A 25,955-nucleotide genomic window follows, 5' to 3' on the forward strand; every position below is an offset into this window, starting at 1 on the left:
CTTTAACCGTTTTCGCTCTGATCTGTCGACAGACGGACGGATCAACAAAGCCGTTCTATAAGACACCGACACTTATGCATAGCATAGTTTGGAAGTCTAAAAAATAAATTATGGACCGTTTCAGCAATAAGGAAACTTAGTAGTTTAAATACTGAACAGCTTATATTCTTTATTATCTTCGCGTTATTTACAAAAGTTATCAGGAGAGCCGAAAGGGGAAGTAGAAATCAACTAAAAAAAAAAAAAATCCATACAAACCACACAGGCCTAACTAACTAACTCTTATGGCCTATGGAACCCGAAGGTTCAACGCTGCGTTCACAAAAGCTCTCCACTGACTTCTATCCTTAGCCAACTGGATCCAGTTTCAACCTTGTATTTCTATTTCTGCGAGATCCATCTTAATATTATCTTTCCATTTGCGCCTAGGTCTTCGTAATGGTCGTTTTCCATTAGTCATCCAGTTAAGACTTTGAAAGCGTACCCACTTTCTTCCATCCAGGCTACATGAATTGCCCACCTGAGCTTCCTAGATTTGATGACTCTAATAATGTTTGGTAAACCGTATAAATTGTGTATATCCTTGTTACGAAGTTCCCGCCATTCCCCATTTTCGTTCCACTTGGGTCCGAATATTCGTCTCAGGATCTTGTTTTCAGATACTTTCAGTTTATGTTCTTTCCTCGGTTTGCAATCACACAGCACAACAGGCATGATTATCGTTTTATGTATTTTAAGCTTCACATGTCTGAACAGAATTCGCGACAACAAAAGATTTCAGGGTTATTTTAAGTAATATGATTTACTCTGAAAAAAAAAAAAAAAAAAAGTGATACTTGTTGTATGCATACAAAAGTTGACAAATACGCTGTGTATGTATAAATATTTACAGTACATACGAGAAGGTAACAAAGAGTTTTACAACAACTGTGATACTACAAGGGTTTCCAAAGGCAGAGACATGTTACAGAAAAGCAGAACGAAGGTTGGTTAAGACAAGGCAGCACAATCTCTATATACGTGAGGGACGTCTACAAAACAACTGTTATTCCCAAAACCCTAAGATTCTGCATGGCACTTACAGTGCTTGTTAGGGGCAGAGAAGGTGACCCTATTCAGCATGGACTCATAACACATGAAGTGCATTAGGACCAGCAAACTAGCATGTTGAAGCAGCCTACGGAGGAATGTAAACCAAAAAATACATCAGTAATAAACTAATTTAATTTCTAAATTCGTTCACTTAGCTTGCACTAGCGTATTATGTAAAATAAAATACAAAAACACAGAATAGCACATTTCCATAAAGACTTGATCGAAACTATATTTCTACTAATAAAAGCAACGGTTGAAACGTACGGTTTCAAGCTAAAGCACTTACTAAAGCTTGATCTAGAGGAACAAAATTGTAAAAAATAAAATAAAAAAAAAAAAATCAATGGTACTTGTTTTTGATGTTGGCAATTACGAAACACAAACAAGTAACTTTACAATAGTAGCAGTAACGCTTTTAAAACGGTACTACACAAGTACTTAGAATAATTGCAATTCAACTGGGTGTCTTATGAAAAGTATTCACCAAACTGTATAACATCTTATACATATTGAACGAAATACTTCTAAACGTAACTACTTTTAGCACATATCTAAAATAATACCAAGTCTTGTCAAAAATACTTGGTGCAGAAAGTAATGAACAAAGTGAGCAAATGAACAGTTATACAGGGTGTATCAAAAAAGACCTTACAACTTTGAAACCTAATATTGATTTATTTACTTATCTTACAGACACAGTTTCGGTGCCATTTTGTAGCAAAATACATCAAGTTTCGACTCACGTAGTACACTAGTTCACAAACAAGCCATCGCAAGCGCTAGCGGCAGTTGCAGCAAAGATAGCTGCCTTTACTGGTCCCGAGCGTGCTAGCTGTGTGTTTTGGTCTCAATAATTCAAATCTGCGACAACTATGCAACGTAAATTAGGTACAAAGTACGGTAAAGATCCTCCCAGTAGGCCTACTATGTATCAGTGGCATAAGTTTTTATTGAAACTGGATGTTCGGTAAAACACAACAAATCTTCAGGTCTTCCCCGTACGTCTGATGATGATGTAGAACAAGTGAGACTTCAGATGTGTACCACATTATCAATGGAAGTGACATTGAACCTCTTTAGGTTAATATATATATATATATATATATATATATATATATATATATATATATATATAGATAGATAGATAGATAGATAGATAGATAGATAGATATATTTGCTACAGAATGACACCAAAACAGAGTTCATACAAAAATATTTAACTCAATTTCCCTGAAATTTCCAGATTTTCCAGGTTTTAATTTTACAATTTCCAGGTCTAGTGGAAGAAACTTAACAGTAAGAGAACATATAAATTTTAAGAATAATATATTTAAGAATGGCCACCCTTCTCCCCAATGAATTGCAATTAAATATTGAGTCAGAAGAAAATAAATAAAATTTAAGTTGAAAAGCCTACTAAGGGAATTAATAAGTAAATACTTTTTTTTCCGTACTTGAATACATTCAAAATATACAAAAATATTCAACTCAATTTCCCTGATATTTCCAAGGTTTTTACTAGATATGATCGATTTCCCTGAATTATTCAGGATTTTTTCTTCCAAAATCAATTTCCCTGAGATTTCCAGGTTTTCCAGGTAGTGCATGAACGCTGCAAAACCATGTTTGTAACCTAAATAAATAAATCAATATCCGTTTTCAAAGCTGTAAAGTCCTTTTTGATACACCCTGTATAACTCGATGCACACGTCACTCCGTAAACACTGTACGGATGCATCAGATCGTGAAGTCCAAGATGGATGGGCTACTCGCTTCAAAGAACATATGGCCGGATGTATAAGGTGTTACTATGAAGAAACTATATAACTTGTGAAGAAGAAAGCAAATGTAAGCTAGAAACAAGATAAGATGAACTTATATCTTAGGAAATATGTGACAAGAACTCTGATTTGCACAAGGCAAAATTAACTAGTGTGCATTCACTTCTACTACGATACGCTTCTGCGGTTATAGTGTTATTTTATAAATTTGTTCTCCATTACTGTGCTATACTTTGAAGTACATGTATCCACATTTTACTTGCAGAGGGAAAAAATCGCACGAGGATTTGTAATCATGGGCGCCCGGAGGGCGGGAGGAGGGCGGCCTCCTGGCTCATGAAATTTATACGTAATATAGCAAACCACGTATATTAAATACCAGACGTAACATAGCATTCATGGAGATGCTCCCCCACCTAGAAAATTTTCTTCGGGCGCTCTTGTTTGTGACGCCAAATTATGGCTCTCCTGACCTTAAATTTACGGAGATTTTAACTATCTAGGTAATAATCACCACTGAATCAATCCGTTCCGTATGGGTGGCTATGTATCTAGCCTTATAACAAATGAATTTTAAATGTTCGATTTACAATGTACGTAATAATTGTAAAATAAAGAACAAGTAAACGACGAAACTAAAAGTAATTTGTAGGAGAAAGGTTCTATCATTTTGATCACGTTAAATGAGCATACTAGAATGAAGAATGACATGGTGAAAGTGTGATACGAAAATTAATGAGGTGGAAATGAATATATCTGGCCATCTATTGAAAACGAAAAGTGGCATATCAAATCCTCAGTAACTCCAATAACTGAAATATCAAGAAGAAATAGTTTTCAGATTCTATCAAAGAATCATCTTTTGTGTTCAATAGATGACAAATTGTACTTGTATACTCACCAAATGTTTGAACTTTCCTGTTTTAAATATTAGCGAAAACCTTCTAAGAATGTATTACCAGTTATACATAGTATAACTATAAAAAAAATGTAACTCGAATATTTTCAACTATCTTCTAAAGACTTGATTAGAAGCTAATCTACTCTAGGAAGTGTAAATGAAGTCAACTGACCCTTTATATTACTTGAAGTTCTTACGAATACGACCAAATGCGTGCCACTAAATAACCATGGTTTTTACGAAGGATTAAAATAATCTACAAGCTTTCTATTCCTTGTTCAGAAATTAAACTTCCCAATTTTACTGATTCCGTAGCCCAAAGAGGATCAAAATAATAATAAAACAATTTTATTTGAACCTTCTTTCAACCATTGTCTTCAATACTACTTATATTTCGTCCAACTTGGCGAACTTGGTGAAGAAAATCTGACTCAATCTCAGATTAAGTATATGAAAATATGAGCAATTGGACCCTACAACTTATGCTGTATATTTAAATGGAATAACCAAGGCTTGTGACGGAGATAATCGTGTGTTGTAATCTATATCTCTTGCTTTGTTTAATAGAACTCTCACACAATTACAACAGTTTAACCAGCATATGTTCAATTTTAGATATATCTACTTAAAACACAATTTCTTTCGTTTAGTCGGTGCAAAATACTGTTGTGTTTATGCGTTCTCAAGTACAAAGATCACGGTGGTATTAGAATTTTGAGATTCACGTACATATTCCTTGATATAGAACTAAACTGCTAGCCTTAAAATTCATCACATACCCATATACACTCATATAAACTATAAAAGGTGTTGGCCTAGTTTGATACAGCCCGTTAAAGATTTTCTATTTTAACATTTTTAATGGTGGAGGGACAGAGGTATTCAGGCTGAATTTTGGAAAATATGTTTTAAAAATTTGATAAAGTCGAAAAGGCTTGCTTCACTTTCCCTCATTTTAACTAGAACTAGCTGAACCTGGGCTGTCTACTCAACGCACCATTCTGTTATGACCATGAATCTCCTCACTGTGCATGTCTCCTTACTCACACAAGTAAAGGACAGGAGACTCACAAAGGAAGTGAATTGCTATGTATAAATATTGGAGTGAGTTTGTAGCAAATTTGTAGAATACGCCTCATTGCGTCTCTTGAGGCCTTTGAAGTTGCCAGTATGCACTAGGTTTTGTTAGATTTCAGTAAAGCGCCTTCAATATCCATCAACCCGCCATACGTAACTTCTCTACAGGTTGCCTACCACCGTAGTTTCGGCCTGGAACAATGTTAATCTTATGGACTTAAAACGGCCCCTAAAATGTTGAACAGAACAATGACACGGTTTTTGAAAATTTGAAAGAGAACTGGACAATCTATACAAAATTTGGAATCGACCAGTGAAAACAGCACGTATCTAGCACTTTAATGGCTTTTTGATATGGGTTTAGCATCCGAAGAACAGGTTCTATATTTGATTTTAATACTCTATTGCAATCAGTACTTACAGATGCACTACTTCAAGTTTGAGCATGGCATTTGCATAATTTAGAAGTCTTAGTTTCACACTGTAAAACGATACTCACTTGTTATATACAAGAGCTAGAACATTAGATAAGCCTTGTTGCCTTCGTTTGAAGCGGTAAAAATTTTTTAGTGATGTGATTTCGCTGCCACTGCGTAAACTATAATGATCAATAAACATTAACAAATCCAATCATATTCATAAATATATTTTATTTGTCAATCACTTCTCGAAAGACTTCGCTATCTTTTTACATCATTGTTCGAAACTAACAAATTATCTACTATAAAATCGAACATGCTCTGATTTGAAAGCCAAAGTTATAGGTTTGAGCTCAGGTGCTTTTAATTGCTATTATAGCATTTTAACAGATACGTAGATAGGCTGTTGCAAAATAGTGTTTACAACCCTTGAAGGCTGAGTCTATGCATGAAAACAAGCCAGAAGTCTACGTACAAAAATGCTGCAGAGTGCATCATTTTCGAATTACAAGTAGCCGAAATGTCGGAAAACTAAACTTTTGGGGGCCATAACGCAAATACCAAAGACACCAGAAAAAGAGGTGTGATCAATTTTAGAATGTCATTCCTTTAATTTTCAGACATGTCACAACCAAGATAGTGGGAATTCCCGAATATTCTGCAAGTACAATAGATCGAAATAAGCGTAAAGCAAGCGACGTTCTTACCCATTTGGTTTTGGTTTTGGTATTTTTGAAAACTACAGCTACCACATCCTGTAAAATTCGCCACATAAAAAAGGCTGAGTTGGCAACACTGTTAACCTTGTAGTCCCCTGCCGATATTTGTACGGTACGAAATTTCAGGTTTGTATCTGTTAGTTTAAAAGTTTCACCACGTATTTCCACAACGTTTGGGAGTGGCTCTACTCACGGAAGTGTGGAAATGGAAATTGGCTTCGATTCTGAGCAATGGACATCTGAATCTGTAGAAAAATAAATTTTGAGATCACATATACGAACGATTGTATTCATAGCAAACTGCGTGGAAATATTTTTGAAAAAAAGGCACACTTCATCTAGTAAATAATACATAATTCAAAATTAAAAGTGCTACGTAACTGATGTATCTTTGCTTTACAGGTTATTCGAGGTTTCTGCTTCGTATGGAAAACTCTTTCTGCAATATCTCCAACCATTAACTGGGTATTATGGTTATTTCATACATGAATTTATCTTTTTTTTTTAAAAAAAAAAAAGAACCTACACCACTTGCTGCAAAACAATAGTTTTTGTACTTTGAAATAGTACGTAGGGAACACATTTTCTATTTAATATAATTCTGTGGCTTGGATCTACATAGGCCATTGTCACTTTTTGGCAAAAATGAGACGTCCGTCAATTTTAACGCCTATAAAAGGATATTTTCTTGTGCAAGAAAGGCGAATGTTAATATGAATGGTATATATTCCGAACTATTTCGTGTTAACATTTACTCTTTTTACACAAGAAAAAATCCATTTATATACGTTAAAATTGAAGAATATATTATTTTTGCCAGAGAAGTGACATTGGCCTTTTTAGATCCAAGCCACAGAATTATTGACTTTATTTGTATTTCAGTCTTTAGAATTCACTCACTATGATTTCTACTGCTTGTCCTGCAATCTTTTTCGATTTATCTGTTTGTCCACTAAAGTTTAACGTCCCTTTTCAGTAACGAGGCTACTTAAGACGTAAACCTACAGTTTAAGTTGGAACTCGAACCACCGTAATGAGTTCAATGCTCTTTTATATGGAATCGAACTCGAGACTCCATACACCAAAGGTCTGCGCGCTAGCCACTGAATCAGCAGAGACGGCAGCCTTTTTCGGATTTTTACGGAATGGCAAATGAAATAAATTTATTTATTTCACAACAATACTAACCATAAAAAGGGTACATTTTATGTAAAAACGAACTCCAATATTTATTGATTTACTTAGGAAAGCATTGATTATGCAGATTTCGAACTAATTTTATTACATCACTTACTACATACATATTACAAAAGAAAAAGCGCTGTTGTTGTTCTTTCTACTTTCTAATTTTTCAGTGTTCGTAAATCTTGCGATTAAATAATCTAGCCCAATCATAGAAATGCATATAACTCTTTTTGCGATAAAATTATTGTAAAAAATCATATGAATTGTGAAATTTAATATATATGTATATTCATTAATAAAGCTGGTTAAGTATCATCTCAATCCTTATCAGAATTTCCATAGTCTGTATTAAGTTCCAGAACTTTAATTCATTGTGAATTCAAATACAATTCTTTTCTTTTTCCCCCCAAAGTTGATTCCTGTAAAATATGTATCTTTCATACTGTAGTTAGGAAGAATATAAATTCTTTGATAACTTGGTATGGCTATATTTTCTTCTTCTCAACCCCTAATATGACTTCTAGTTTTTGCATTACGTTTTGTTAGTCAATATAACTAACTAACTCTACGGTCTATGGAACCCGGACATTCAATGCCGCATTCACAAAAGCTTTCCACTGACTTCTATCTTTAGCCAACTCGATCCAGTTTCTACTTTAGATTCCTACTTCTGCAAGATCCATCTTAATATTGTCCTTCTATCTGCGCTTACGTCTTCCTAATGGTCGTTTTCCGATTGGTCTTCCAGTTAAGGCTTTGAAAGCGTTCCTACTTTCTTCCATTCTGACCTGTCCACCTGAGCCTCCAAGATCTGATGACCTTAAAAATGTTCGGTAAAGAATATAAATTATGTAGTTCCTCGTTAGAAAATTTCTGCTATTGCCCATTCTCGTTCTTCTTGGGTCCGAATATTCGTCTCAGGATCTTGTTCTCAAATACTTTCAGTCCACACTCTTCCCTCCAAGTAAGCGATCATCTTTCGCAACCATACAGAACAACAGGGATGATTATCGTTTTACATATTTTAAGCTTCAAATTCCTCGACAGAATTCGCGACGACAAGACATTCTGAACTGAATAATAACACGAATTCCCTGCTTTTAGCCGACAATTAATTCCTTCGTGAATATGGTTTTCGTATGTTAATACTGATCCTGGATATTTCATAGTATCCACTTTTCAAAAGTAATATTTGATATTTTAACGCATTCATACTTTGCCATCTCGACGAACTTCCATGAATTTAGTTTTCTCTGAACTTACTTCTAGACCGATGTCCATGCAAGCGTTTATTAAGACCTCTGCATTTCTTTCTATTGTGCTCCTATTATCCCCTATTAAATTTACATCATCAGCATACGCCATAATCTGGTGAATACCATTCAGTTCTAGGCCCTGGTTGCTATCTTGGATCTTCCTTATAGCTACTCCAGGAAGAAGTTAAATAATAATTGTGACAATTTCATACGTCCAGAATGAGATCCTTTGTCTACAAAATGATGTTTGAAACCAATTAAAGCAATTTCTTAACTCGTAACCTCTTTAATGTCCTAAAAACACTGCAGGGCAAGCAAAATAACCATTGTGGGTGAATTTCAAATGAAGTTCATAACTAAGAGACGAAGCAATTTCGATTATTCCTTCACACAGGGGTTTTAGCTTTTTCGTGAGTAGAACCACTTCCCAAACATCGTAGCAGAATTTCAAATTTAACATTTTCGACCTATGTTCCATATCTACAAGTCTGTGGTGACGTTTCAGTGAACACTGTTGAAGGAATGCTCACGAAACTAAATATGGTAATATCACATGAATCTGCATGGTCATCGGACTCTGACATTCTAGTCTCCATTTGTTTCCTCTGACAAGTCTTTCAAAGTTGGATAATATAAGTAGTATTGATATCACTGCTTTACACAATTTTATCGTAAAATTAAAATTTTATCATACTACTGGTATCTTTATTAATGAAAAGATTCCTAATTGTTTATGATTTTCACTTAACTATGGTGAATGATAGGTGTTATGGAAATTGAAAGACTAAAAGACTGCAAACACGATACCTAGAAATTGATATTACACTAAACTATACCGAGTGACAGCCGTTATGAAAAATGATCTGCAAATTTATCGCATACGTGTCCTTAAGAATTGACGGTTTCACTAACTAAAGGGTGTCCCATAAAGAACACAAAACTTTTGAAATACCATTTCTGCTCTAGTAAGTTGGCAGCACTGAACGTTACATGATTTTCATTCTGTTGTCTTTGTGATTAGTAGTCACGAAGCCCCGAATAACGCATAATTGTCATCGTTTTCTGTATGGGAGCGCTTCCCGACGAAAACAGTGTGTTGTCATAGTGGTAACTAGTTCATACGTTTAATGTCCACAACCGAACCGGTTTTCTCAAATTTAGCAATCAGTCTCACCACAGCCAACTTATCGGTGTCGTCCCACTTGCGACATTCCTATTAGCGACAGGAACTGTTAACTGTCCTATGAGCGACCGATTTGATCTGTTAACTGCTCTATGAGTCACCGATTCGTTCATACTAAGATAATGGAAGAAGACAAGGTTCTCTTTTCTTTAACTTGTTTCATGCTAATGCGATTTAGAACCTAACAAAATGTACTATGAAAAATTTCCCTCTACCTGAATTTAATACGTGAGACTACTCTCATTACACTAACAATATTCTATACGTTTTTCCTAATATTATATTTTTGAATTAATTTCTATGAATACACTGACTATATCAAGGGGAAAACTAACTAAATATTTAGAGTAGCTCCGCCTTTGTCTATGATTCTAATATAATTAACAATTTCATGTTAAAATGATGCGGAGCATAAGTTTAGATTGAATATGTTTATCGCATAAGAAAGAAATCAGGAAGATGTAGGGAAGATGTAGAAGAAAATTTTCTATGGAGGGGCATCCTCATGGTTGCTGTACCATGTCTGGTATATCTGGTATTTAATATACGTGGTTTGCTATATTACGTATACATTTTCGTGAGCCAGGGGGATGATCCCTGCCTTCCCATCGGGCGCCCATGGAAAGAGGGGAGTCTTCACCACTTGAGGATATCAAAGAAATCTGAAAACACGGTGTATTCGAAGAAATTATTATACAAGTTACAAATCTCTCGCAGGAGTTAACAGTTCGTCTAGTTATTAGGGATTATTTCAGATTGCTATAAGACAAGCTTTTATGTATAAGTCAAAACAAAGAAGGAAGGCAAATTAAGCAATTAGTTTACGTTTTAGTAGCTTACAATAGGGAGGAAGGTAGTTTAAAGAGTATGTTTACCTTTTGGATTGTTTAGAGTGAACTGCGTTGTAATTGGTGAGATTGGTTGAGAATAGCCAATCAGATGTAAAGGATCTCAAAAGCTGTGTTTTACCATTGACTTTTTTTTTCATTTTATTCAGTGTCTTTGGAAGTCTAAAAAGTAGATAGTTGGCGAAACTGTTACACGTTTAAGTTTTTCAAAATAAAATATATTACTGTGCTTAGTGAGTAATTAGATTTGAACCAAATTAAGTGCAGAAAACAGAGCTTTTGAAGAAAGGGGATATTACAACTGGATTTTCAATAATTACATAGGAATATACTTTTCATGGAAATGTCCCTGTTGTCTCGCTAAGTTGTTTGATATGTTTTATGTCAAATCTAACTCAAAATTAAAATAAGTTGCACTCACTGTAGAGGGAAACTATATTTGATGAACTGTATTACTGGCACGTACATTTTTCGTAGCAAGGTTGTTCGGGCGGTAATAACGCCAGAGGCAAACATATTTCACGAGAGGGAATCATACCATCTTCCATCATCTCAATGTAAATGAATCGGTCGCTCATAGGACAGATAACAGTTCCTGTCGCTAATAGGACTGTCGCTTCTGGGACTAATTCAACTTATCTGGTGCATTATGTTGACCAAACATTCCACGGAGTTTGAAAACAGTCTCTGTACAACATTAAACTCATTTGTACAGTAAAACCTGTCAATTTGGCCACCACTCTAAGTTGGCCACCTGCTTATCTTGGCCTGGTTCCTCTTGAACCTGCATTTTCCCATAAGGCACTCGTTACTTATTACTATGTAAGTTCGCCATCTGCTTATCTTGGCGTGGTTCCTCTTGAACCTACATTTTCCCATAAGGCATTCGTTACTTATTACTCTGTAAGTTGGCCACCTGCTTATCTTGGCCTGGTTCCTCTTGAACCTGCATTTTCCCATAAGGCATTCGTTACTTATTACTCTGTAAGTTCGCCACCTGCTTATCTTGGCGTGGTTCCTCTTGAACCTGCATTTTCCCATAAGGCATTCGTTACTTATTACTATGTAAGTTGGCCACCTGCTTATCTTGGCCTAGTTCCTCTTGAACCTGAATTTTCCCATAACGCATTCGTTACTTATTACTATGTAAGTTGGCCACCTGCTTATCTTGGCCTGGTTTCTCTTGAACCTGCATTTTCCCATAAGGCATTCGTTACTTATTACTATGTAAGTTGGCCACCTGTCTTATCTTGGAAGTTGGCCGCATTGAAGCAATTGTTTCTCTATGATGACACTGCTAAATTTACGTGCGTATCTTGGCCACGTAAAATACCGTTTTGTTATTTTTCTTAACTCTTTCGTATTTCCATACGAGAAGCAAATGTTCTTTGTGTCTGGAGAGCAAGAATCATGGATTCCCACGATTTGTTCTTGGAGGTCAATGGCCAGAACACTATCCGGATAAAGGGGTGGTGAAGGAAGATGTAATTAAGAAAAAGGATGTACAGAAGTTCAGGAAATGGTTGTAAGAATTTCTATGTCCTGTTTTGGTAAAACCATTACCTATATCGGCTCCTTTCATCAGTGGTGAGCTTTAGTAATTCCAGAAAATTCACACGTTAAAGCTAACCATCTCAATTGTCAACTATTGGCACTTGACGGCTTGTTGAAAGGTAGCGGATGTTTTGAGATCCCTTATGATTTTCTCAAAACATCTTTTGCTCCGAGAGAAACAACAAGAGACAATACTATACAAGAACTACAAAATTAGAATGTGCATATTTGCCAAGAAGACTAAAAGAAATACGTGTAGAATGAACCGCTATAAAATACGTATTTTTTTTCTAGTACGGTATATTATGATTACGCTATATTCATTATTTAAAAGTAGCTGTCGTGCTATTTCTTATTAAAATTTTAGAATCAAGTAATACTAGAAATTCTATTTTAAAAATACACCAATCACACTTATCTTCTGTATGTTGGCCACCTGTCTAAGTTGGCCACTTTTCAATGAAACCGGTGGTGGCCAACATAGACAGGTTTCACTGTAATAAGTTTTCACTATGACAACACGCTGTTCTGTCGTAGAGCGCGTACAGAAAACAGATGTCAGTCATGTGCTATTTGGCGCTCCTAACAACAAAGACAACAAATGAAAATCGTGTAGCGTTAAGTGGTGCCACCTTATTAGAGCAGAAATTGAGGGTAATTCAAAAGTTACGTTCTTTATGAAACACCGTTTATGATGAAAAAATCAAATGACATCTTTAAGTTTTACGTCCCACGGTTACGCCGGTTAGGCTAAAGGCGACGGTGATTATGAGAAATGAATAAAATGGTGGAATGAAGAAAGTGGGAGGAAACGGAAGAAACCCGAGAAAACCCACAAACACGGTGTTTGTCCACCACAAAGTTCACTTTGGCGCGAGCTGGGATCGAATCAGGGACCCCATACACCAGAGGTGAACGCTCTATCACTGAGCCACCGCGCCCACTACCCTTTATGATGAGTGACACATGTTATGAAAAGTGTAAAACTAACTTATTGTAAGCACGATCCCCCAGGAACCGATGATTACACCAAGCTATGACGAGTGACAGGTGTTATAAAAAATAAAAGGTTAATTTATCGCAGACATTAATCTCCTAGCAATTGACTGTTACATTCAACTGAAGTGAAAGTGTGATTTATTGCAAACTATAAATAGCATTTCATACACTGTAGTATCTAATAATAGCAAGCTAAGTGACGTCCCCTACATTTATGCATAACAGAAGCTCTAAACCATTTAAATCATGCGACATACCAAGTAAGGATTTTTATCAATTACGATGCTTACCACACCTTGTCAAGTAAACACAATCACAAAAGAAGCACAACAATACTAAAACGCCCAGTCTGCTGCTTGTGCAATCTCAACAAACAAACAACAGAAAAAAAATATATTTCTAACCTTACTGACTCGGCTCAGAAGAATTTAAAAAGTTTTGTGAAATTGTGGTAAGATAAGAGAATCTGTGAAAAAAACAAAAATAATTATAAACATGCTTTTTCGCTTTTTCTCTTTTGTCCTCTCTTATGATTCTCGTACGAAATATTCTAAAACGGAAATCTAAGAAAAAGCACAAGACAAAATTACACTTCAACATCTACATACAGTGAAACCTCATTCAACTTTCATAACAGCAATTCTGTAGAGAACATGTTACTACAGCGCTTTTCTTTTAAATTTAAGTTTGCTAGAGCTATCCCGTTGTCACTCCATTTTTATATATTTTAAATAAATTTACTTTTATTTAAGTAATTTCCAGAAAGTCTATTAGGTCAATTCATACTGAAATCATTAACAAAGATAATAGGTACGTGTGAAGAAGTCAGTCACAGAATACACGTAAAGGTACCGTTCTGGCATTTACCTGTATGAACTCAGGAATTCGGAATGATCCAAAAGATTGTGATCTTGGCCTGAAAATTTAGGAATGATCAAAAAAAAAAAAAAAAAAAAATCATCAAAAGATTGCGATCTTGGCCAACAATTAGTTTTTGGATCAGGGACCACAAAATTTTTGAACAGCTCCTAAATAGAGTTCTGTATTTTTTACGGAATAAGCACACCAGACTGAGTTAAGTGATGGTTAGGGTTTGGCTATACTATATGATTCTCCAGACATAAGGCCTACACGAAAATTTTTGCCTGAAATATATTGGATCTTTTGATCCAAAAATTCAGTACAAATTTCGGTTAGGATGATAGGTTACTGAATCTGAACCGGAACCTCTCAATTGTGAAACAGGAAGGCTAGCAACTAGTCTACACCCGCTTGATACATGGACTAAGTGATCGAAATTTAACGTCCAATTTCAGCAATGATGCTCTAAAAATGTAAACTTATAATTCTATGCGGAATCCAAATTATGTATAGTTTCAGCGCGAACCTCGATTTCCCTCCACCACAAGGGATTATTGTTTTAGTTAAGCATATTTTTCATTTGAATATTCTGATAATTGAAATTAACGAAGATAAACTGATATTCCACCAGTCACACTTCGTTCGGAATCGGAAGGTTCTGTATCTGAATCTGCTGGCCGCCTATCCTGATCGTGATTTTACCAAGACTTTCCTCAGTTTCACCACACGATTCCTGGAATGACACGTTCGTATATAGGCTCAGAACGACTTCTATTTTCCTTTACATTGTTTGTTGATTGTTACAAAGATTCCAATGTAAACTGGAATTATAGGCTGTATGTGGAAGTTTGTTGACGCTTTTCGTCTCAGTGATTACGTCATGGAACCAACTGCGGAATGATTCCTCTGTTTCCCCGCTAGTTATATCACGGAGAAAACGGATAAGGAAAATAAAGGTACATAAGAGCTATGCTACTCATTAAGTACGCACCTCGCATCTAGTGACATCTAGAAAAAAAATTGCAATTTAAAGGAAAAGAATCACTGGGCTTTTCGACATATAACACTAAGACACAGTATCTTTTGTTTGCACAGAGAAAGAAGTTTTTTTTTTTTTTTTTTAATTTCAATTTAAAAAAAATTAGAAATGAAATAAAAGGTAACTGACGCTATGTGATTTTGTTCTACTTCGCACGAGACGCCTAGAAAACGTGTGTTTACACCTCCTGTGGTTAACTATATTATTCAGCGCGAACTCATTCGACTCGATCAAGTCACAGTTCGTGCACAATAATTCAGTTGCTGCTGGTTGAAAAATAAACACACTCTTTGCTTAGTCTCGTTCCAACAGATGGAAAATTTTACGTCAATACACCGTATTCACAAGAGGTTTACAAGATACTAACGTTGGTATTTTAAACTTGAAGAAATACATACACAGGCAGATTCCATTGACTCAACAAATAAAAGAAGTAGAGCTGACATCTGTTGAGAGAAAGTAAAAGAGGCATTTCTCTGTTTTAGCACAACGCGCATTAGATGGCAGCATAAGCGAGTTGATGCTGCTGCCCCCTCAAGAGTAACAGATACAACATGTTATCTTGAATCTCCTATTATCTTTCCTCCATGGTGAAACCACTTTGCAGCATTGATTACTGCTGCCGTCTGCTGCACAGAAATGCAAGTGCAAATACCAATGGTTTCAAGATGAAACCACGTATAAACATAATAAAGAAAACATAATATTTTATATATAGGAATCATAGGTATTCTGGCAGGTTACTTGCTGCAACTGAGAGGTTACTATGATCCGCTAACCTCTTCGTCTTCACGTACGATTTCTCTGTTTTGATATCGTCCATTAATTGTAGTCCTCCCCTTCGCTCCCTCCCTCTCTTTCCTGCGACCATACCCTCTAACATGTTCCTCATGATACCGTTCCTTCTTACCCAATGTCCCAACCAGTTTCTTTTCCTCTTGTTAACAATATCTAAAATTGTTCTTTTCTCCCTCACCATTTATAACATCCTTTCATTCGTTTTCCGCTCGACTCAGCTCTCTTCATTCTTCTCCACATCCATATTTCGAAAGCTACATATAGGAAGTCTCTTCTAAATATCATCTTAATTAGATATATGTAAAAGAATATTTTCTCAGAAAGTCCTGAAAGGTTTACGTAAAGAAGTGAATATATAGAATAAGTAACACCGGAAATTTCACTCTAGCGTTAAAAAATTTAAAAGAAAATATTACATGAATGAGGTTTCTCTGTACATATGCAAACTCTAAAGCGGTAAATCAAACAAAAGAAATCACAAGTAATCAAAATCTGTTCTTTAGTGAATTACCGTTTTTGTGCAGCAATTTCAGAAAATACTAAGTACTGATAGTAAAAAAAAAAAAAAAAAAAAAAGTACAGTATTTACCGCCTTACGACAGTAAACCAAAGAACACATTAACAGCACTGTCTACATCACAATTTCATGACGATTAATATAATAATAACATTACAATTACTGAAAATACATGTACACTGTTTTTCTGTCTCTTACACAGCAAAGCACAATGGTTGTACGTTTTCACAGCCAAGGAATTAAAAAAAAAAAAAGTGTGGTGTACTTTAAACAGCACATTTACACAAACAATTCATTGCTGCATAATATTTAAAAAAAATACTTTAAAAAATTAAACTGCAAAAAGTGAATTGTGCCATTTATAACGATCACCAGTACAAAAAGCGAGGCTTTACGCAGCTATATGTCTAAAAATATATTGTATATATAGAATTCAAAAACTAAAATGTGTATGACGTGAGCTGCTAGTATAAGCAAAATTCTAAAACAATAGTGTATCTCAATCTCATATTGAATTTTCCTAATGCTTTTCTTTACAAACTATTTATCCTAGTCACAAGGAACGGGCATGAACCTGTCATCCGGAGATCTGGATGAAACCTAGTTCATTCGATAAACATAACAAAGGTATGTTAATGCACAAACAATTAGGTGCCATGGACAACGAAGTAAGTCCCTGGGGCCCATTAACCCTGTTAGTATAAAGAAAATCGTCGACTCGCAGTGAAATCGCTATTGCAGCAACACTGTTCATCGGAAAGTCATGGTTTGTAGTTCATTCTCTTCAGTACGAAACGGGTTTTCCAGAGGTACTATGTGTTGGGGCCCATAACTTACTTGAACAGGGAAAATTGGAAGAATGTCGTGAAAATTCCCTCCAGAAATCACTCCAATCAACTTTGGACCTCTCTGCAGTGGCCCCGGGTAAAAGTACACAATCAAAATGTATCTCGAAAATATTATAGTGGTCAGGAAATGAGTGTACCAAGTTTTGTTTTGATAGACGGAATAGATATGAGGGACAAACGTGTATTCGTATACAAGCTTTTCCCTCATATCTATTGTGTCTGTCAATACAAAACTTTGTACACACATTTCTTATCGTCTATAGTATTTTTCGAGATACGTTACATTTGGATTGTGTGCTTTTACCCGGGGCCACTGCAGAGGGGTCCAAAGTTGATGGAAGGGTTTTCTGGAGGAAATTTTCTCGACATACTCCCAATTTTTCTTGTTCAGGTACGTTATGGGCCCCTAATACATAGCACCTCTAGAAAGCTTGTTTTATGCTGAAGAGAATGAACAATGAATGTAATAGCTACTAATTAATTCTTTATACTAATAGGGTTAATGGGCCCCAGGGACTTACTTCGTTGTCCATGGCACCTAACTTTTTGTCCATGAACATATCTTTGTTATGTTTATTGAATGGACTAGGTTTGATTCAGATGTCCAGATGACACGTTCATGTCCGTTCCTTGTCAGTTGATGAGGATCACGCTACTGGGCTTTATACAATTATAATGTTAATACGTCCGTTCGTTACTCCACACGATAACTATTCAACGGAAGCTATTTTATAAATTCTGTTTTTTTTTTTTAAAAAAAAATAGATAGCTAGAGTGATTATCTCGCCGAGCACATTAATGAAGTTAATATTCACCGGTAACGTAGCTTTAACAGTGGCTATCCATATGCCATTCCTTCATAAGTACAAGGTGTAATCAAGAAGAACGGTGAATATAGTTGCACAGTGCTATTTAGCGACGTTGTATCCATTTCAACTAATAAGCCCGGTAGGCTAAACCTTCGCTACATCCAGTGTAGAGTTTGAACGAGTTGTGACATGCTAGTTGGGTTCCAGAGGCAAGAGAGTTAAGGGTGTCTGTCGAGCGCCAACATTAAGTTTTGTTCTTAGCTGCAAAAAAAAAAGTGCCAAAAAGCACACGAAATCTCAAAATCAGTGTATGGCGATGACGCGGTGACATTGAAGACTACAAGTGGTATCAGCGATTCAAAAGCGGCAAGGAATCTATTGAAAACGAGCAACAATCGAGACGTCATTCGACGCCAAAAGGATGGAAACGTGCAAAAAGTGGCACAAGTGATTTGTTCAAACAGGGGAATGACTATTCGAGAGCTTTTCGAAGAACTAAACATCTCCTATAGGTCCATGAAAAGCATTTTAACCGCTGATTTAATGACCAAATGGCCTCCTTCTTCACCACGAAAACGCGCCGTGCCACACCTTGCTTTTGATCCGCGAGTTTTTGGCCGGAAAAAGTGTTCTTCTCTGTCCACATCTGCCTTATTCACAAGATTTAGCGCCATGTGGCTTCTGTCCCTTCCTAAAAAAAAAATTAAAACCGTGCTTGAAGAAAAACGTTTTGACACCATTCTTGACACTGAGCGCGCCACGATAGAGCAGCTGAACACCCTTCCAAAAGAAGCCTTTTACAAATGTTTCCAGTCATGGATTCAACGTTGTGATAAGTCCATTGCTAGGCAAGGCCAGTACTTTGTAGGAGATTAAATGAAATTCCATGTAACCTTATTACTTTGTTCCTAATAAAATTATTCACCTTACTTTTCGATCACACCCTGTACATATTTCGCGTAACGCTAATATGTAACCCTCAAAACATTAAAGAGTAACGGGTTGCATAAATATTTACATATTGTTAAAGCTTATTACATATAAATGCAAGCCCAGTTTTCCATAAACGTTCATATTGCTTGATCTTTACTGCTTTTAGAGCAGTTTATTTTCTGCTTCAGTTCTTAACTGATATGAATTGCGATAGTATTCATCTTGCTTTTACGAAAGAAGGAAAATCTGAAGCGTTCTCTTATAAAATTTTAAAAAGGTTAAATTCCGTATTCTCCAATACGCCGATTTTTCCTTTTGGATCGACTCTACAAGAATGTTCCTACAAACGCTAAACGCAAAGTTGACACACGTCATTGAATTAGTGTCAAAGGAAAAGAAGCCAAATGCAACCCATAATTACTTAATGTAAATATAACTCATTTTACTTCTAGGCACAACACTGAATTTTGTATAGCGATCCTTAGAAATAAACAAATAAATAAATAAATACGATTTGTTGACGTTCACGCGCTTCACCATGTTATTCTTCAAGGCGTTTTCTTTAAAGAAATATCTCCTAATTACTGTTGACTGCGAGTGTTACTTACAACTTCCGAATCCCAGATTCCGATCTTTTCCACGGAGCATCATCTGGTTCTAACGGAAGAGGGCCTTGAACTGGTGCTTCGTCTTCGTCCAAAGACGGCCTGAAATGTCCAACACTTTCATTAAACACAGGAAACAAAAACACAATAAAACAATAAACGACGAAGTTTTTCGATTGCATTCACTATTGATGCCCAGTATCTACTACATATACTTCTTAAAATTACCTTTATTGTTCCTAGTGTTTTCAAACTCGTGAACAGCCATGGGTTGCTACAACACAGGGTGTACCAGAAGTAGTGACTCACCTCTTGAGTGACCAGTACATTTTTATTATAAAGAATAGCTTGAAACAAAATTGCAGGTACAGAGAAATGATGTAAAAATGAAATGCTTTATAGTATCTAATCCGTATTCTTCATTTGGAGGTCCAACTGGCAGCCTTTTACATCGATGCATACCTGCATCCGGCATTTCTGCACGCACCTCAACACATCTGAACGGGAATATTGTTGAATTCCTCAGTGATTCCGCAACACTGTTTATGGGTCTTGCATATACCTTGCCCTTCAAACGTCCCCATTGGAAGAAGTCGGGAGGAGTGAGGTCTGGTGACCGTGGTGGCCATTCCGCTGTTTCCCGAGGACCAACTCATCGCCCGAGGAAGGCGTCGTTCAGAAAGTCACGAACAATTCGGACAAAGTGTAGTCTAGCACCGACTTGCTGCCACTACAATATGTCAAAATCATTCCAGTCCTGCAGCAAAGGTATCACAAGAAACAAACAACAACATCAATCTTACAGTTTAACCTACCGTACCTAACAACAAGTGAGTCACTACTTCTGGGACACCCGGTATGGAAATGAACGCATGAAATATATTTTAAAATCAAATTCAATATTAACCTTGGTAATGCGTGTTTCAATGCTCATTTTCTTAATTATTTCGGCATCTTGGTTGCCGTGGAGAATGATGAGGACTATTGGTTATTATTATAATGTTATTTATTATCAGTATTTGTTTGAACTACAGTAATTTCCTGATTATTGGATTTGCCAAGATTTCCTCTTTGAGCTACAAAAGTATTTACAAATAAACTGCAATAATACTATCCACGTCTATGGATATACATATACTACAAAATAACCACATCTCTTCTGTTTGCTTAAGTTTCCAGCGTTGGTAAGTCATCACCTAACAACTAGAGATGCATGCAGGTCCCAATTCTTATCCAAGCTGCCTCTAATCGTATAAGGATCAGGGCATCATTTAAAGGAGTTTTAACATGATTCTCGCTCAAGAGATTTTTTATACTGAGCTTTGTTTTAGTCGTTTTAAATACAGGGTGGCCCAAAAGTAGGTATACAGTCCCGTACTGATCACTCACGGCAATTTATATCATTTACTTATTATCCATATAGGTATTGACTTAGTTTCTTCATTATTTGTTCTTAATTTCTTTTCACTTATACCTGAAGCTCGGAACAGACCGAAGCAAATAAATGCATTCTCTTAATAAATTAAAATGTCATACTTGATCGATGCTGGGCTGTATACCTACTTTTGGGCCACCCTGTATATCTAAATATGTTATTGTTGTTGTTGTTGATAAATACTGCTAGCAAAGCTTTACTAATAAACTTTTATTTACTTAATTTTCATTCCATGTTGTGCCACATACAGTATACTAGTTTTAAGAATGATGACGGGAGGTTTAAGTCATTAACTAGCAAAGCAAACAACATAGTATTGTTACTATGTCAGTTACAGAGCTGCTGTTATCAAGAAGCCTGACGGTACTCATCTTGCTTTCTTCTACATTTTATTACGGATTTATTAAACCATCAATAATCATCGAATTTTCACGTCTTCACTAGCACCATGTCAAAGACACAAGAAAAAGGGGTTCAGCAGAGATAGGATCAAAGAGAACTATGTAGATTAACATATGAACACACGCATCTTGAGCATGGGCGCCCGAAAAAAATTTCTAGGGGGGGCATCTCTTTGGTTGCTATATTACAAATGAAATCTTTGAGTTTTACGTCCCACGGTTATGCCGGTTAGGCTAAAGGAGACGGTGATTATGAGAAATGAATGAAATGGTGGAATGAAGAAAGTGGGAGGAAACGGGAGAACCCCGAGAAAACCCACGCACACGGTGTTTGTCCACCACAAAGTTCACTTGGCGGGAGCAGGGTTTGAACCCGGGACCCCATGCACTAGAGGTGAACGCTCTACCACTGAGCCACCGCGGCCCCTTGCTATATTACGTTTGGTATTTTTTTTTTTTATTTGTATTAAGAAAATCTTAAGAAATTTAATGCATTTTCGTGAGCCGGGGAGCACCCATGACCTTGAGGCTTCTAAATGTGGATTTTCTAGAGTAAACTCTTAAGCTATTGTGCTTCATTACGGTCAGTGACGACAGTGAAGGTGTCAATTATTATTCCAATTTATCCAAAGCGCCAATATATGAGTTTGATTTTAATCTCTTTCTTTAAATTAAAATCATATTTTTATGGACGGAAAAGTCCTGATAACCTGTAGTTTATTAATATTATATAATATTATGTACTGCGTTGTTTAGATGTTTTGAAAGCTATGCTGAAGCATCACTGATTTGGTCCAACATAATAGTTTTCAAAACACTCAACGATATAGAACACAACTGATACAGTATAAATTACCAAAATGTATCCTTCATCCAAAAGAAAACGCATACGAAAGCTGTTGTAAAAATTTCAACCAATAGTGGAGCTGGTAAAAAAATCGATCGTTACAAAATTCGGGAGAATAGGTCTTTCTATGATTAATTACCCTTGATTGATTGTTTAAGGATATTGCTTTATTTCTCACAGTAATTTGAAGTAGTTTTGTGTAAGAAGTGGAAATTTCTCGTGAATACTTTCGGAAAATTAGTTTTTATGATTTCAAATGTTACTTTAACATCGAAACATGCATCAAGTGACTTCATTTAGTTTTGGGGGATGAAGCACCATCCAATAGGGCTGCGTATAATTGGTTACATTACATTATTATATCATTTCGAAATCTATAAATAGAAAAATCGGCACCACGTGTTTCGAGGTTCATTTCTGTAAATTCTATTTATCATTTCTGAGTTTTTGTGCAAACAAACCTGCTGCCTTAACATCTGTAACTTCTTAGTGTCTGCTGCTAATTGCTTAAATTATTTTATGTAATCAGAAAATAAGATTTCGGCTAGCATCACGTCTACGCTTGAGGATGACTCAAGAGAGCATGGAAATATTGAATATTGTACGGACTTCAACACGAATGGAAGTTAAGAGTACAAGGTACGATTTTGATTTTTAAATAATGTACCCAGGAACACAATTTATTAATGAAGCAAAGATAATTTAAACACACACACACACACACACACAAAAAATTGTTCTTCCGGATTTTATATAGCAGAATAGTTGCGCCACTGTTTATAGTAATTTGCAGAAACTTTTCCACCAGCCTTCATACAAGTTACTATTTGATACGATGTAGTACATATCAATTGACAGTAAATAGAAGTTACCTTAACTGAGTGCTTTCTTTTTTTATCTGTGATCTTACGCTGAGACACTAGAATCTTTTATTTACTCATAAATTAGGAAGAGAAGGAAATTTCCCTATCTAACTACAAACTTATTCCATCACCTTTACTTTGCATGATGAACAAGCAGAGAATTTGCATGTTTTTCATGTCAAGATCTGCGTAGGAAAATAATTTAAGACTTCTGGACTGACGAAAACCGCCTATTAGACGCAACTGATAAATTAGTTTAACACCAGGCACTGAAGGAACATTATAGTAGATCATTATATTATTATTATTATTACTGTAACTATTCTATCAGGCCTTGTTTCCATTTTGTACTAATATGAGCAAGCCTATGTGATAATATATGAAAAAACATTATCACGTTTTTTTTTCTTTCTTTACATATTATCCCATAGCCTTGCTCAGTGTGTTATTGTGTATTATTATTACTGCAATGTCTTTCATACGATTATATATGCGGTACTTCCACAACAATTTTTATAGAGGTAGTTGGTGACTACTACATTTTATATGCCTGTAGCCAAACTTCCTGTATAAAAATTGTTGTGGAAGTACCTCAGGATTCTGAAACATGCATTTTTGGATAGGGCACATATTAGTTCCTAAGTGAAGTTTTGACCCGACTACGATAGGTCCCATAATTTTGTTGTTATGGACCTTTAAAGTTCATCTTTACATGTTTTCGGGAGCCTATAACTCCGAAAGGAAGCATTTGTGCACCCAGATTGGTCTATACTTTTTTGCCTTATCTTGGTGTTGGGAATCACCTCAAACGTTGTCGGTGTTGTTTTGAAACACACTGTATATATTTACGGTGTGAGCTCTTTTCATTAGAACAAAAGAATCAAAATTACCCTTAACATTGGAGCTTTGTATGTGAGTGCAATAATCATTGACACTTTCACAAGTCTTAACGCCCCCCCCCCCCCTACACACACACAAAATGGCTTAAGAGTTGTGAAAAACCCACGCTAGAAGCTGACGATGGTCATGTTTGTAAGTTACAATACTGTAAAGGGTGTTCCGTTGAAATCTCCCTCATTTCAATTACTTGCTGTGAACGAAATACGACGAATCATGACATAACTAGCATCGAATGAATGGCCAATCTTCAAGTCTTGTTTTCACGCCTTGAAGTTATTCGTCTGCTCACTACGCAGCGCCACTGTCGCATAAACAAAAATGGCAGCTATATCAATGAAAGGAAAGAACAACCGAATTTTTTTACACACCAGATCTTCTGTACGTGCGAATTTAATAATAAACAAAGTGAAAAAGTGAATGACTGAACAGGGACTCGAGTCCAGGATCTTCGGCATACCGTGCCGATGCGTTAACCTCTGCCTACCCAGTCCGCTTTCCAGAATACCCACCCACTCACTCCTGAAGTCAGTGCTCCACACACAGTTCATATGGCTTGTACCACAGCCTAACTGCTGTGTTTGGGTAATCCAGTGTTCATATATTGAGAACAATTTTTTGACGGTATTCTCAATATATGGTCACTGGATTGTTCAAGCACAGCAGCTCAGCTAAGCTGTTGAGTTGAGTCTCAACAGCGAGGCTATATGAGACGTAGACCTACTGATTAACGTGGAATCCGAACCACATGAGCTCCCGCCGGGAATCGAACCCGGGTCTCTCACGCCAAAAGCGCGTACGCTAACCGCTTAGCAGATAAGCTGTGATAAAACCATGTAATCTGAGTGGAGACCACAAACTTCAGGAGTACGACAGTGTGTGGTTGTTCTGGATAATGTACCAGTTAACGCATGGGCTTGGTATGCCGATGATCCTGAATTCAAGTTCCAATCCAGTCATTCACTTTTCCACTCTTTGCGTATTATTAAAACATGACGACTGTTCAACAACGCCCGCAGGCAGTGGTAAAGTATACTGAGATAAAATCCCACTCTGCTGGACTTCTTCCTCTGGGGTTACGGTAAGGATCGTATGTTTTCGGTTCTGGTGAATAACGTCCCAGAGTTTCGAACCTGAACCCGTGATACAATTGCAACAGTAACAGGAGACATGTTTGAGAGAACATGGCAAGGAGTTGAATACAAATTGGATATTGTTCGCTGCCAATGAAGCTCATGTGGAGAGATATTAATATATCGTCGGCGGCAATTCAAAACCTGCTATGTGCATTTTGCAGGAGAAGCGAAAAACAGTATCCTGGTTAGCTTTTTGGCTTTATAAAAGTGATGTTATAAGTAATATTTGATGCTGCACGTAACTGGTACCTTCTCAAGTAACTTGAGAAGGTACCAGTTACGTGCAGCATCAAATATTACTTATAACATCACTTTTATAAAGCCAAAAAGCTAACCAGGATACTGTTTTTCGCTTCTCCTGCAAAATGCACATAGCAGGTTTTGAATTGCCGCCGACGATATGGAAAATAAAAGTTACGAATTGCTCTTGAAGTCTGTAAAATTTCATTCTTCTATCATTCACAATTTCTTTTCTATGATTAATTAAAATTAGGGAGATTTGAAGGTAACACCATATATATATTAACGAACATACTTGCTATTTGTGCCTTTAAGGAAGCTATATCGTTAAAAATTTCAATTTCATTATTACAAGCTACGGAAAGAAAATTTATCAACGTATATTTGTGCATGTAGCAACAATCAAAATATTAATATATTTCTTTTTTCTTTCAGGGTTCCCGTTTATTTGGTGAGCACGAATTCCCTGACTTTTACAAGTTTTCCAGGTTACGATTTATAAGTTTCCATGTCTATGTACACAGTAGAGTCTCGAAAACTCGGCCTAATGTGAACCGAAGGGTGGCCGAGTTTGTGTAAATGCCGAGTTATCGGGAATGGACTTTAAAAAGAATAAGTACGAGTGTTTCGTCAGAAGAAATAGTACTGTACTTGTATGTATTGGTTGCTTGAGAATACAACAGAGAATAAACTGCCTAATTACCCTTAA

At 36.2% G+C, this 25,955-nt stretch overlaps 1 protein-coding gene across 7 annotated transcripts in view; it reads right to left on the reverse strand.

Moving 5' to 3' along the window:
• The window catches only part of LOC145692656 (RILP-like protein homolog), a 179,729-nt gene that overhangs the window by 19,793 nt on the left and 133,981 nt on the right, over positions 1-25,955 (reverse strand). For 2 of the 7 annotated variants that reach the window (XM_081768022.1, XM_081768020.1), the window contains 2 exons: positions 19,431-19,529; positions 1,083-1,177 (listed from right to left, as the gene is read on the reverse strand). In XM_081768022.1, coding sequence (XP_081624148.1) covers positions 1,083-1,177; positions 19,431-19,529 — 194 coding nt within the window. Of the gene's footprint in view, positions 1-1,082; positions 1,178-13,421; positions 13,484-19,430; positions 19,530-25,955 lie in introns of those variants that run through there. The other 5 variants (XM_081768026.1, XM_081768023.1, XM_081768025.1 and 2 more) reach the window with 3 other exon arrangements.

The sequence above is a fragment of the Thermobia domestica genome, chromosome 8 (genome assembly GCF_964235325.1).
Source record: "Thermobia domestica chromosome 8, izTheDome1.hap1.1, whole genome shotgun sequence".
Lineage (NCBI taxonomy): Eukaryota > Metazoa > Arthropoda > Insecta > Zygentoma > Lepismatidae > Thermobia > Thermobia domestica.